The sequence below is a fragment of the Populus euphratica genome, unplaced genomic scaffold (assembly GCF_000495115.2).
Source record: "Populus euphratica unplaced genomic scaffold, PopEup_1.0 scaffold678.1, whole genome shotgun sequence".
Taxonomy (NCBI): domain Eukaryota; kingdom Viridiplantae; phylum Streptophyta; class Magnoliopsida; order Malpighiales; family Salicaceae; genus Populus; species Populus euphratica.
Window position 1 is genome coordinate 7,889 of NW_011500549.1, and position 13,903 is coordinate 21,791.

The 13,903-nt window shown below is 33.3% G+C and overlaps 2 protein-coding genes across 2 annotated transcripts; one reads left to right on the top strand and one right to left on the bottom strand.

Moving 5' to 3' along the window:
* Nucleotides 1-821: 821 nt before the first annotated feature.
* LOC105115338 (uncharacterized) lies at nt 822-2,793 on the bottom strand (the record flags this gene model as incomplete). The annotated part of the gene is made up of 3 exons (XM_011012187.1): nt 2,616-2,793; nt 1,784-1,887; nt 822-1,117 (listed from the first exon to the last, which is right to left on the bottom strand). Coding segments are annotated over exons 1-3 (578 nt in total), but the record flags the coding sequence as incomplete, so codon positions are not given.
* A 7,229-nt stretch (nt 2,794-10,022) lies between these two features.
* Nucleotides 10,023-13,466, top strand: LOC105115328 (CBL-interacting serine/threonine-protein kinase 21-like). Its single transcript, XM_011012176.1, has 15 exons — nt 10,023-10,552; nt 10,646-10,708; nt 10,816-10,887; nt 10,978-11,085; nt 11,167-11,238; nt 11,342-11,395; nt 11,554-11,679; nt 11,765-11,854; nt 11,942-12,067; nt 12,138-12,245; nt 12,333-12,452; nt 12,539-12,604; nt 12,690-12,764; nt 12,883-12,989; nt 13,079-13,466. The coding sequence occupies exons 1-15, from the start codon at nt 10,391-10,393 to the stop codon at nt 13,134-13,136; spliced, it is 1,407 nt and encodes a 468-aa protein (XP_011010478.1). The 5' UTR covers nt 10,023-10,390; the 3' UTR covers nt 13,137-13,466.
* Nucleotides 13,467-13,903: the final 437 nt, after the last annotated feature.

Here is a 13,903-nt window from a genome sequence, read left to right on the forward strand (position 1 = left end):
TGGAGCCTTTAACATATCTTAAAATACGACGAACCATTTTCATGCTAGCAACAGATAGGGCTTGTAGAAATTGAGAAATATAATTGACACAAAAGGAAAGGTCAAGTCTTGTAAGGGTCAAATATTGTAGGGCATCGACAATGCTACAATTAAAGGAAGGATCTGAATAAGGTGTGTGATCATGAAGACCTTTAGTTTTAGACTCCATTGGTGTGTTCATGGGTTTGCAATCAAGCATTTGTGCTTTATCTATAATTGAATAAGCATAATGAGCCTGAGAAAGATGTAAGGAATTATTATGCCACTGAATTTCAATCCTAAGGAAATGGTGTATAGGGCCAAGGTTTTTCAATGCAAATTCAGAATGTAAGAGTTGAATAAACTCATCAAGTAACTGTGAATTGGATCCTGTCAAGAGCATGTCATCAACATAGAGTAATAAAATTAGTATACCAAGTGATGAGTGTAGGATAAAAAATGATGGATCAGCCAAACTATAAAAGAAAGCATGTGCAAGCAAAATGGAGTTAAAACGACCAAACCAAGCTCGTGGTGCTTGTTTAAGACCATAAAGAGCTTTTTGAAGTTTACAGACATGAGAGGGAAAGAGTGAATCGTGCATACCAGAGGATTGTTCCATAAAAATATCTTCACTTATGAAACCATGGAGAAATGCATTTTTAACATCAAGTTGTCTTATGTCTCCTTGGTGAACTAAGGTCAGACTAAGAACTAAACGAATGGTACCTGGTTTGATAACTGAAGAAAAAGTTTCTGTATAGTCAATACCATCAACTTGATGATACCCTTTTGCGACTAACCTGGCTTTTAGCCTATCAAGAGTACTATTAGCAGTCAATTTAGCTTTAAACACCCACTTTGATCCCACCACATTCATATAAGGTTCTCTGGGTACTAAGGTCCATATTTGATTTTGACGTAGTGCATCAAGTTCCTCAAGCATGACGCATTTCCAGCCATCATGTTGTAGAGCCATTTTGACATTACGTGGTTCTTCAGGAATATCACCACGTTCAAGAACTAAGACATAACATAGATTTGGTTTGTGTATGCCATGTTGAGCTTTAGTGACCATAGGATAAGGTGTCAGCTGTACCTGTTCAAAATGTAGAGGAGAGTCAGAATTTAAAGAAGAAGAAATGGGTGAGGAACTACCTGTGTCAGGTATTATGTTAGCTTTAGGAGATGGAGGTGTTGCATTAAAGTATCATCATATGGTGGAGTGTTGCATTGAAGTATCATCATATGGTGGAGTCTATGACAGGCGGTTGTTGAGGTATAGGAGTGTGGTCATGATCAGAATGGGATCAAAAGGAACATTTTTAACCACTGGAACGGGTGGAGGTGAAGATTCATGCAAAGGATTGTATGAAGGTGCATCTACTGGTGGAATAGTGTTTATCATCGTAGGTAAAAATGGAAAAATATTGAAGGATTTAGTGGAGCTAGTATGTGAAGAAGGTGAATTTTCTTTCTTCCTATAAGGGAAATGATTTTCATCAAACACCACATGTCTCAAAAGAAACATCCTATGTGTTTTCAGATCAAGACAACGATACCCTTTATGTTGGTTACTGTAACCTACAAAAATATAAGGAATAGTTTTAACATCAAATTTATTTCTCTTTGTATTCCATGTATATGGATAACATCAAGATCCAAACACACGTAAGGTAGAGTAGTTGTGGTGAGAATCATATAAGCAAGAGTAAGGAGTATCAAATGCTAGTGAAGAAGAAGGCAAATGATTAATTAAAATTACTGTTATAGAAAAAGCCTCAACCCATAGAAACTTAGGCATACCACTATGAAAAATCATAGCCATCCCAAGTTCTCTAATAATGCGATGGTGACGTTCAACAATCCCTGTATGTTCAGGAGTATATGGATATGAGAGATGATGAATGATTCCTTGTTGCTGAAAATGAAATTCAAGTCTTTTATTTACAAACTCTCCTCCGCCATTAGTATGGAAAATTTTGATTTTTTTTGTTAAACTATCACTGCACATAATTCTCAAATGCTAAATAAACATAAAAAAATTTCAAATTTAGCACGAAGAGGAATTATCCATATATAATGAGAATAATCATCAACAAAACATGCATAGAATCGAAATTTGCCAAGAGATAAAAAAGGGGCCGATCCCCAAATATCACATTGAATTATTTCAATAATATTAGTACTAATAAAACTAGATGAATTAAAAGGTAACTTGCTAAGTTTGCTTGGTTGACAACTTTCATAAAGAGTATCAACTCTTTTATTGGAATTAACATCAATTAACTTCTTTGTGCGCAAAATCTTGATGGCAGAGTTTTGTGAGTGTCCAAGACATTGGTGCCATAACTCCTTGGTTCCTAAGTTTTGACTGTTGAAGAAATTTGCTTCCTTCATCTTAGATAAAACATAAAGGTCTCATTTACACTGACCCATTAGTAGGATGCGCCCTGTTACTCGTTCCTTAATATAAAATAGCTCATCAGTAAATTCACAATTCAAGGGGTATTGTTGTGTTAATTGACTAATGGAGAGTAAGTTCCTTATTAATTGTGGGACTAATAAGACATCACGTAGCATCAATTTATTCTTACCATCAGAAACTAAGCTGTCCCCAATTGCATCAATTGTTAAGGGTGAACCATCAACAATAAATACAGAATCACAACCAACATATTTTTTGAGATTAGAAAGTATACCTGAGCTTGTAGTCATATGATTCGAAGCACCAGTGTCAATAGTCCATTCAGTATTAGCGATTGTGGTGTCCATTATAAGAACCGTAAGTGCTTGAGGAAGTTCATCATTACTTGGTTGTTCTGGTAGACTCTAACATATTTTGGCTATATGGCTTTGCTTGCCACAGAACTGACAATATTAATTCTTGTATACCTCTCTCTTTGTAAATGTTATGCATCGTTTACCAGGTGGTGATGGTCGAGAGACACGATTGTTATTCTTTTGGGATGATGGTTGTGAGCTTGAGTTATTACCTGCAAAAGTAGAATATTGAAAACTGTTATTTGTAGCATGAAATCCTCTACATTGAAAACTATTATTTGTAGCATGAAATCCTCTGCCTTTTGATGTGAATTGATGGTTGTGAGGACTGCGATTATTATAATTATGTTGCTGCTATCTGTGGTTGCGTTGTCTACAGAACGCATAAGATGGAGAATGTGATGCTTCAATCCATGAATTTCGTTGTTCAAAGCCCTATAAGAGTGAAACCATTTCTAAGTAGGATGGCATTGGAGGTTTAAGCATTGTGGTTGTGAAAGATTCATATTTCGGGCTAAGATTTGCAAGTAAAGAGTAAACTTTTATTTTGTCAGGTATGGGGTTGCCTATAGCTGCTAGGTTGTCATATATACTTTTGAATTTTCTCAAGTGTTCTGCTAAGGATTAACTTGGTTATTTTTTGAGGTATGTGAGTTGTTATCGGAGAGTAAACTCTTGTTCTTGGGAGTCTTGGGCATATGCTTCTTTCAAAGCATTCCAAACTAATTAGGATGAATCAAAACCAATAACCAAACCAAGGTTTCTTCTGTAAGTGTTCCAAATCCACGTAAGAGATGATCTTCCTTTCTCTATTTGAGAAAGTCTTTTAAGATTTATTGTTTTGTCGCTTCACTTGTTGATGTCCTTTTTGTTATAACATTGATGTACATGGTAGGTTTTATTTTTTCACCTGTGAGAAGCCCGACCATGTCTTGACTCTCAGCTAAAGCAAGCATTTGTTTACGCCACAGAGGGTAGTTTTCTGGTGTGAGTTTGAGGGTAACAAAATTGGCAACATTGAGAGAGAATGTGGAAGCCATTGAAAAAGAAGAAAAATTAGAACTCTCTTATCTCACAAAAAGCTTTGATATCATAAAGAAAAATATAATAGAGAATATTTATGAGAAAGCTTCTCATGCAAAGCGTGAGAAAAGACTTCTTGATTACTAATATATATATATATAAACTTTACAACATAGGAGAAATATTCAGAAGGAAAGTTACAAATAAAGTAGTAAATTTGTACATATTGTAATTTCTATCTTAGTGCTATTACATAACTATTTTACAGGAGTAAATTGTTGGAGTAGATTGTTGAACTAATTTCCTATTATACAGTGATTGGATTCAACAAGACTCCTTGAATTACTCTTCATGAGTCTTCTATTTCTAGAAAGACAACCACATCTCGGTCAACTACCTTATCACTCCATGCTATAGACTCAAGATGGTTCTTTGTGGGTGGATTATGTTTAATAATTATATGTTCTAAATGGTCTAGTGACTCGGTCCAAGACAAAGGGATTGAAAGAGGCATTGAATGCATTGGTTTTAAATATTTCAACCAAGTCAGAATTGAAAGGTCCATTAGAGTATCAAAAGGAGACCCTAATACTTCTTATCTATGTGCAAGAGGGGTCCAATATAATCTTATTTGGGCCATGAGGTGAGAACAACAAAGGAAACAAAAGAATCGTACTACAACTTGGAAACAACATGGGTGGCTACCTTTTCCTTTCGTTTCTAGGATTAAAAGGCTACATAAAAGGCTATAAATAGGCCTTGAATTATGTATGTAATATTTTAGTTCCTTCTCCTCTTCTCATGACAGAATATGGATTTAATATTAGGGGCTTTATTTTATTTTGTTAGCTACAGCCCAAGACTTGTTTGGGCTTAATTAATACTTTCTTTTTAGTTAGGATCTAAGGCTTGTTTGGATTAAGTTATGGGCTTTTCAGTTCAGGGTTTTGCGTCAGTTTTTTAGTGGACCTTATATAAGTCCATATAAGGGGTCTGTTAGGGTTAAATTTTCAAAAAGTATTTAAACTCATGTAAGCCACAATTTCAGCAGCTTTAATAATAATTACTTTTGAATTTTTCAGTTTTAACGTGTGAAAGTGATTCTTGCATTCTTCAGTTCTTGAACAAACCAAATCTGACTTATCGAAAATTAACTAGCTTCATGGCGTCATTCTACTCAATCCAATAGTGTTGGTGTCTTGGGGCAGGTTTTTATTATGTCACACTCCTATTAGAATTATTTCAGCTTTCAGGGATCAGATGTCAATCTTGATTGTGGGTTGTGTGACCACGTGATCACAAGGTTCGCATCAAAGGCGGAGATATAATTTTTTTTTACTTTAGGCTACAAAGTAAATACTCATAAATTATTTTCCAAGATCAATCATTAACTCATATTTATAAATTTTTTTAGTTAACAATAAAATTTCAATCCAAATACTTAACATAAAATATTAAAAAATAAAATTTAAAGTAAATAAAATTGAAGAAAAAATAAAAATAAATTATATTATCAAAATTACACCCTTTAATGTTTTGTAAAATAGAATTCATTTATAATCGAATTTAAATCGATATCTTTAGTAACCTTTCATTCAATGTAAATCATTATAAAGTATAGCTTCAACATGTTTTATAGTAGAAAATGCTCACTTTGTGATGGCAGTGAAACATGTAAAGTAATAACACTTTGTGATGGCAGTGAAACATGTAAAGTCATAACAAGATGAATCAACTTGTCAATCAAATGATAATGCTGCAACTTATTTGTTTCAACCAATTCTCGAAAAAATTTAGAAATGGTAGACATATTTTAAGAGCACTTATGATGAATCACATCAATCTAATAATGCTCTAAATGAGATCTCATATAATACATTTTGTGTTTTTTAAAATCTTCAAGATAAAATTTATCAGTAAGCTCACAAATAGCGTCAACTTTAAATGATTTAAAGTTGTTTTTAGATTTTAAAGCAGAGTTAAGAACAAGAAGTTTCATTGTTGATGTGCATCATGGGAATGATAATCCATCTTGTAAAGGTAAATTGAATATGCAAGAGGATTCAGATGGTCCAATGACAAGAGCGAGAGTGAAACAACTACAAAGGACATTGACGAGTCAAATTGGAATGATTGAAGCTGCGTCGGAGTTAAAAATTAGCAATCAGTTTCAAATTGGTTCAAGGGTACTTATTTGCCTACAATTGGAGCTTAAAGATGGGAAGAGCCCTTAATGGTTCTTTTGATGTTGGGCTACTTGAATTTGGGTTGACAATGCAAATAAGTTAAGAAATTGATGCTGTTTACGTCAGAACAGTAGATGAATTTGAACCCGAATTTGAAGTCATCCATTGCATGTGAAAACAAGACTAATCTAGGTGGATTTCAAGTTCAGAACGTGATCTTTCCAGATTGTCCAATGCATTGGACTTTTGTGCAAGAAGTTATAGCCATTTTAAATTCGGTCTGTTTATGTTTCAATTAAAGTCAGAAAATGTGTGCTAGTTTAATTTGTCTGGTTACTTTGTCAAAGTCCAATTTTTGGGCTTGATTGTTGTCATGTTGAATTTTCCTAAGTGTAGAGGGATGTTCCATTATAAATATGGCATCTGAATATGTAATAAACAACTTTTGGCCAAGATTTGAACTTAATTCAGAGAATTAAGAGTTGTTCTTCCAGATTGATTTGTGAAGAACCCTACCTGACTTATCACTCTTCAATCACAGAGAGTGTGGCGTCAAAATCTTAGATTGATCTTTATGGCGTCCAGATCGACTTATCAAAGTATCACTCTAATCTATCCTCCATTTTATTTACCTTAAAAATACTATAATCCAGCCTAAACACCAAAAGAAAGACAACACAACCAAACCCATCCTTCATCCATTTTCATCAGATTCATTGTTGCCGATTTTTGAATCATTTACGGCACAACAATTGTTCCATTACTGAATCTAAAATTTAATTCTTTTAACTAAAAATCTATTATTGAAAGTTACTTTTAGATTTCAAAGCAAAGTTAAGTATAACAAGTTTCATCGTCCCATTACTGAATCTAAAATTTAATTCTTCCAACTGAAAATCTATTATTGAGTTAAATTTATTATAATGATAGTGGTAATAAACTATCATTGATTTTTATTATTGATATAAATGACATGTAGCCTTTTTATACAAAATATTCATACATGAGATGTCAATCTCATATTGTGTATAAACAGAGTGCACATATGTAAGGAGGAGATCAAATCTGGCATTTCTCAAAGTTTGAAGGAATGTTTTAGTAGTTAATACAAGATCCATTACATTTATAATGTCAAGAGATTTTTATTGTAAAGGTCGATAAAATAAATCAGTAATACTTATTATTTAATACATCAAAGATATCATGGATATAAATTTAATAGATTTCATCACAATCAAATTACCACTAGTTTCTCTACTTATAGAGTTAGGAGATCCTTCTTGAACCATTATTTTAAGCATAATGATAGTTATATCATACATATCTATTAAACTACAAATAGAATCAAAATGAGAGTTTTACTGAGTAGTTCCACTTTTGTGTAAATTACCAATTTGATTAGCTCTTCTACTAGTCTCACGTTCTTAAATGGCTACCATATGTGCAATGAAACTTGGTATGATGTTTGGGAGAAGCACTAATAAGATTGATAATGGTTGTTAATTTTGAAAAACAAAATATTATTTTCAGCTATTAAAACTAATGTTACTTATTGTCGGTGGGCATAATAATGTATATAATATGCATAAGGGGAATCTCTAAAAAGTAGAACTTGTAGTCCGTTCCATGCTCCATGGATATTGATAACACCATGATACCCTTGCATATTAAGGATATGTAAGATATAGCAAGCATATCACAAATTTTTTTTTTGAGTGTTGAAGAAGTAGTATTTAAAATATATACAATACTAAAAAAGTGCTCTCGTAAAAAACCTTGAATGCCAACAAATCTTAAAGCAATAGTCATTTGTTCTTTATTTGATGCATTTTTGACTTCATCAACTAAAATACAAAACTTTGCATCTCTAACTTTTTCACGAATCTTTTTCCTCATTTTGTTCCCGAGAATATAAAAAATCTCTTTTGAAATAGTCGATACAGTGTACTTTGTATTTTTCATAGCTTTTTTCTAAGACAACATCAACAATGTTAACATTGAATCTCCTTATAAGTCTTATCATCTTCACAAAATTACCTTTATTATTAGAAGATGAAGATTTATCATGACCTCTACATGTATATTCTTGTAAGCTAAGTCATCAAACACTTTCTATTGTTGTCATAAGTTGCAACCAACTTTTCTAAAATTCTTTAATAGTTTTACATTCAATATTTTATCAATATATCTACTTACTTTTATTAAATTTTCAATAGATTTCATGCCATTATTATATGGTGAATGTGGGATGACAAGACACTTTATTTTCAAAGAGAAAGCATGGAAAATAAAATATTGCATCATTTGATGAAAAATACTTTAACCAAGAAAATTGATTAAACCAAATGTATTGAAATCGACGATACTATCTTTTCCTGATTCAATCCTTGGATACTCTACTAGCTTAGGTTGAGATGGACCCGTTTTAATACAAACTCTTCTAATTTTATCTTATTGATTGATATGTCATTGCCATAATGGAATTTGTATCATAGGATCTTGTTCAAGAGTATTAACATTAATTTTAACTCTTTGAGATTTGAAAGGAGGTTGGTCATTATAATTTAAGACATTAACATTAGATGGAGAATGTCTATTATAGGTTAATGTTTGCTTGCTTGATTTAAAGAATAAAATCATAGTTTTTTTCTCTCTTACTTCCTTGATTTTCTATTATAATTTATAACATATTCAAGTACAAGGGATTAGGGAATCTAGGAGCAAAATGCATAAATATTAATGCCATAATAGGATATTCATGAAATGAAACTACAATAGGATAAAATGCATGATAAAACAATATATTAATTAAACATGTTATACTTTGCATGGTTAGATTGAAAATAAAAATTTTGGTAAAAACACTTGAGTTTTAAAAAACTTTATAAGACACCCAACAAAATATGGGTTTTTTTTTTTATCAAATAACTTAAGTTTCAACTTGTCATTAAAAGAGACCTTTTATTTAAAGAATTACATATCCTTAATTTTAAAAAATTATTATGCTATTAACAATTATGCTATTAACAATTATAAATTCAAAGAAGAAAGAAATTAAGGTTATAAAGACCAGAAAAATATGAACACAAAAATATATGCATACGTGCTAGATATTGAAAGCCAATAGACAGATAAAGACGTAAACTAAATTAATTTATATATATATATATATATTGTCAATAAGTAATTTGGCATAACTTATATATATATATATATATATATTTTGTCAATAAGTAATTTGGCATAATTGCAAATACTATATATTAAATTTACTGAGAAATTATCAATTAAAAAAATATAATAAATAATATTTAAAGTAAATATAAAAGCAAAATATATATTGAAGTAACAATCGATCCCTCAAGTCCAAATAGCACAAGCTTTATAAATTCTCAAAGTTGTTTTAAGAATTCATCCAACCCTAGACACAAAAAGATTATAACATAAGTGATTTTAGGTTTCCCTTTGCATTTATATTAAAAAAAAATTCATAACAGCAAATCGAAATTTAGGGAAAATAACTTAAGTTTTAAAAAGCTTCTCATCACCTAATAAAACATGGTTTTTTTGTTTTTGCTTCTTTTTTTTTCAAATGGCAGAAGATAAAGTTTTTTCATGGTGGGTTATTAGGTGTTTTTTAGGATTTTATTATTATTATGATTATTATTATTATTATATAGGATACAGCCCATCAAGGACGCAACGAAATATCTGATAAAAACGAAATTGTACTTGTCTTTTGAGGACTCATTTAATGGGTCGGATGGAAAATTAAAATTTGAATAATTCTTCCTCTATCAATTATAAGAAATAAATAAAACGGCTCCGATCCAAATCCAAAACTGAAGTGAAGAGCTGCCATAATTGGGTGGACGGTTACGTATGTTCCAAACCAGCAAGACGTGACCATACCACGAGTAAGTATATTTAAGACTGTACATGTTACAGCAGCTGCTAACTTACCATTCAAAACAGAGTCAACCGACTAGCCAACTAACAACAAGTCATCGTTTCTTCCCTGAGCGAAACTTATTCTAAGCCTCCAACAAATACACACATGTGTTTATATAGAAAGAAAGCAAAATGAATGCCAGAGACGGATACTTTCCTTCTGAAAACTGACATGAGAATTGAGAGCCATGTAAATGGTAGTTGCTGGGAAGAAGCGCACGAGTCAACCTCCATTCTCAATCAAATTAATCGCTTAGCCACCGGTTTAAAGCAAAGAGGATATTGAGAAACATTTGCAAGAGGTGCAGGTGCTCGTGATCCATATCAGTAGGAAAAACAAGGGAGGAACATTTTGCAGAAGGTAGAGAAGGAACAGTTGTTATTGGTTGAAGAAGAAGGAGAAAGGAGTCGATATTTTGTCATAAAATATGGCATACGGAAATAAACTTGGTAAGTACCAGGTAGGTCGAACAATCGGAGAGGGAACATTTGCAAAGGTTAAGCTTGCTGTAGACACCACCAATGGCCATCAGGTTGCGATCAAGATCATGGATAAGAACATGGTCATGCAAAGCGATCTCAAGAATCAGGTGAATCTCTCCCCATTCCTGGAGTAAGGTCTTGATCCCTAAAAAAACCAAACATGCTTCTTTCTAATATATCGGAGTTAAAACTAATTCCAGGTACAAAGGGAGATAAGAACTATGAAACTCCTCCATCACCCTAACATCGTACGGATACATGAGGTACGTTAGCTAGTTTCATGAGGTGTCACGTGGCCTCAACTAAACTTCAACTCGGCAAGTCGGAGAGCTCTTTCTCAATACATATTGGTGTTGAATTATGATTACAGGTTATCGGCTCAAAGACAAAGATTTATATGGTAATGGAATATATCTCAGGAGGACAACTTGCAGACAAGCTGGTAAGGATTATCCAAGTAGCAGCATCTGCAATTCCTAGAGTAAGTGTTTCATTTGACATTTCTAATCCTGCTCACACCCTGTTTACTCAGTCGTATGCCAAGAAACTAAATGAATCAGAAGCAAGAAAAATCTTTCATCAATTGATAGATGCAGTGGACTATTGCCATACCAGAGGAGTTTATCACAGAGATTTAAAGGTATAATATACAATGTTCTTCGCATTATTTGTCAATTATCTACAAAGTATTTACACAAATTAATGAACATCTTGTGTACAGCCGGAAAACTTACTTCTGGACAGCAAAGGAAATCTAAAAGTCTCCGACTTCGGACTGAGTGCATTTCACAAGGTACTGAAAGTCCAGCAATCTTTCTTCTATTCTTATTTATTTATTTATTTGCAAAGTTAGTTCGCACAATTCCATTAACATTGATTGAATATATGATCGACAGCCTGCCAGCATGCTAACGACAGCCTGTGGGTCTCCATGCTATGTAGCACCTGAGGTAAGAAGCAACTTACCTGTTTTACCAAATTCCTGAAAATCATTCTCAGCTGGTAACATCTGAGAAGACAAGGGAGGTTGAGGGCTAGGGAATAGTTTAGAAACTTGTATCTCAATTCTCCTCACCACTATAGCTAATGGTGATTTTCTTCCAAGCAGCTTATTGCAAATAAAGGTTATGAAGGAGCAGCTGCAGATGTTTGGTCCTGTGGGATAATCCTTTTCGAACTACTGTCGGGATATCTACCATTTGATGAACGTAACCTTATAATGTTATATAAGAAGGTATTATTGCATATATGAGCACTGTAATTTCTCTCTCCCAAGTGAGAAAGAAATCACCCCATTGATGACTCTGTTTGTGTAAAAGATATCTACAGCTGAATACACCTGTCCACTGTGGTTTACAAAAAGTCAGAAGAAGCTAATATCAAGAATATTAGATCCAAATCCCAGAAAGGTATATCCAAGGGAAAATTTTATGCTTTAACAAATACTTAGATCATAACAAAGAAAACAATGTCATCATCATCATACTTCAATGCAGAGAATAACAATACCAGAGATCATTGAAGATGAATGGTTTCGGATAGATTACGTGCCTTCTTGTGGATATGAAAGCGACGAGAAAATCGTCCTGGATGATGTTAATGCTGCTTTTGATGCAGATGAGGTAAATTTCCACAAACAGTAAATGACAGCAAGTTTTATGATTTCACCTGAATACCTGAAACTCTAAGCAGGACAATGCCTCAGAAACAGAGACCCCTGAATCCTCAACTTTCATAAACGCTTTCCAATTGATAGCAATGTCCCATGACCTTGATTTATCAGGTCTCTTTGAAGAACAGGCAAGTCTATAATCAGAACTTGAATTTAATTACTGCAAACTTCCTTTGTTCATTTGTGAATTTCAATCAATCTCCTCTATTTCCTAGGAAGACAAGAAGCAGAAAACCAGGCTAGGGTCTGAACATTCAGTTCATGAGACAATAAGGAAAATTGAAGTTGCTGCGATGGATGTGAGTCTGTCAGTCGAAAGGATGAAAAATTCCAAGGTAAAAACTCATTAGATTCCTGAGTCTTCGTCTAGAGAGATCTTCTCCATTACGGAGTGACTAATGACTATACTGTATCATATCAGATGAAAATGAATCAAAAACTAAAGATGAAAAGATGTACCAGATCATATTATGACCTATCAGCAGAGGTAAAATGTTCCACACAGCTTTAGGATTTCAGAATTCACGAGTGTAAGATCAATAACAGTCTAATGATTCCGTGTCAAATGTCAGGTGATTGAGGTTGCTCCCATGAATTGCGTTGTAGAAATATCAAAATCAGTAGGGGAGCTAAGATTGTACAAAGAGGTATGAAAGCATTCTGTTAAGTTGCATTATTTCACTTTCTTGCAAAAACAATGAGTGTTGATTAGAGATGCACCATAATGACTATTACTGAACTCATATCATCATTGTCAATGAGCAGTTCTGCAGAAGTTTGTCAAGTTTGCTGACAAAGAAAGCAGACGTATCATTGCAAACACAAGGATCAGAAAAAACAAGCAGCAATAAAAGTTCTCAGGACATAAAAAGGTAATGTAAAACTCAGGAATACAATTTGATTTTAATAGACTGATATAGATTGCCTATCCAACTCACAGGAAAGTTTTCAAACTATGCAGCTGTGAGGAACAAATTGAAGAGGAGACCAATGGCCTTCAAGGCTATTCCACTTCATGATACCTTAACCTGCATTTGACCAGGAATTCGATGGTTCATGAAGAACCTTCATAAAAGTTAGAACACTTTATTATTCAATAATTTTCCTAGTGCAGAATCTAAGCACCATTGACAAATACCGCACTCAAGACACAATTCACCCACAGGAAAAGGTCGGCTTTTTTGTTTAGAAGGTTGTTTTCATGCCTCAAAGTCTTGGTCATTCTTTCTTTCTTCCTTCATGAAACTAATACCTCGCTCCAAAATGTATATTTGAGGCCTTAATTCTTCTTTAATATTTTCCAAGGAGAAATAAATGACACAGAAATAATTCCTCAAGTACCTTTATTAGACCAATCTCAGCCTGGTTTTTTCTCTGTTGACAGCATAAGAACATAAATCCATATTTCACATTCTTCCCTCTGTTGGCCATATGCTGCCAATAAGGACACATTCAACCGAATTGTATAAAAAATGGCATGCACGTGCCTTTTATCTATTAAATCTCAACATGAGCCTCAATTGAGTGAACAGGCAACAAAATCTGTAAGATTTGAGGCACACCCAGCAACGATCATGCAATTTGTAAATTTAGAGGAAAGCAAGGCGAAGGCCAAGTAGCTCATCCTATGCATATGGTGGTTCTATTCTGATACCTCAGATAATTCATTTGCCACCTTCATATTTTCAAAGGGATACAATGTTTACATATCTGAGATGTAAATAGGGAGTGATTTCTGGCTAATGTTCATGAAAGGACAACAAAACACGTCAGTCAATCCAGAAAC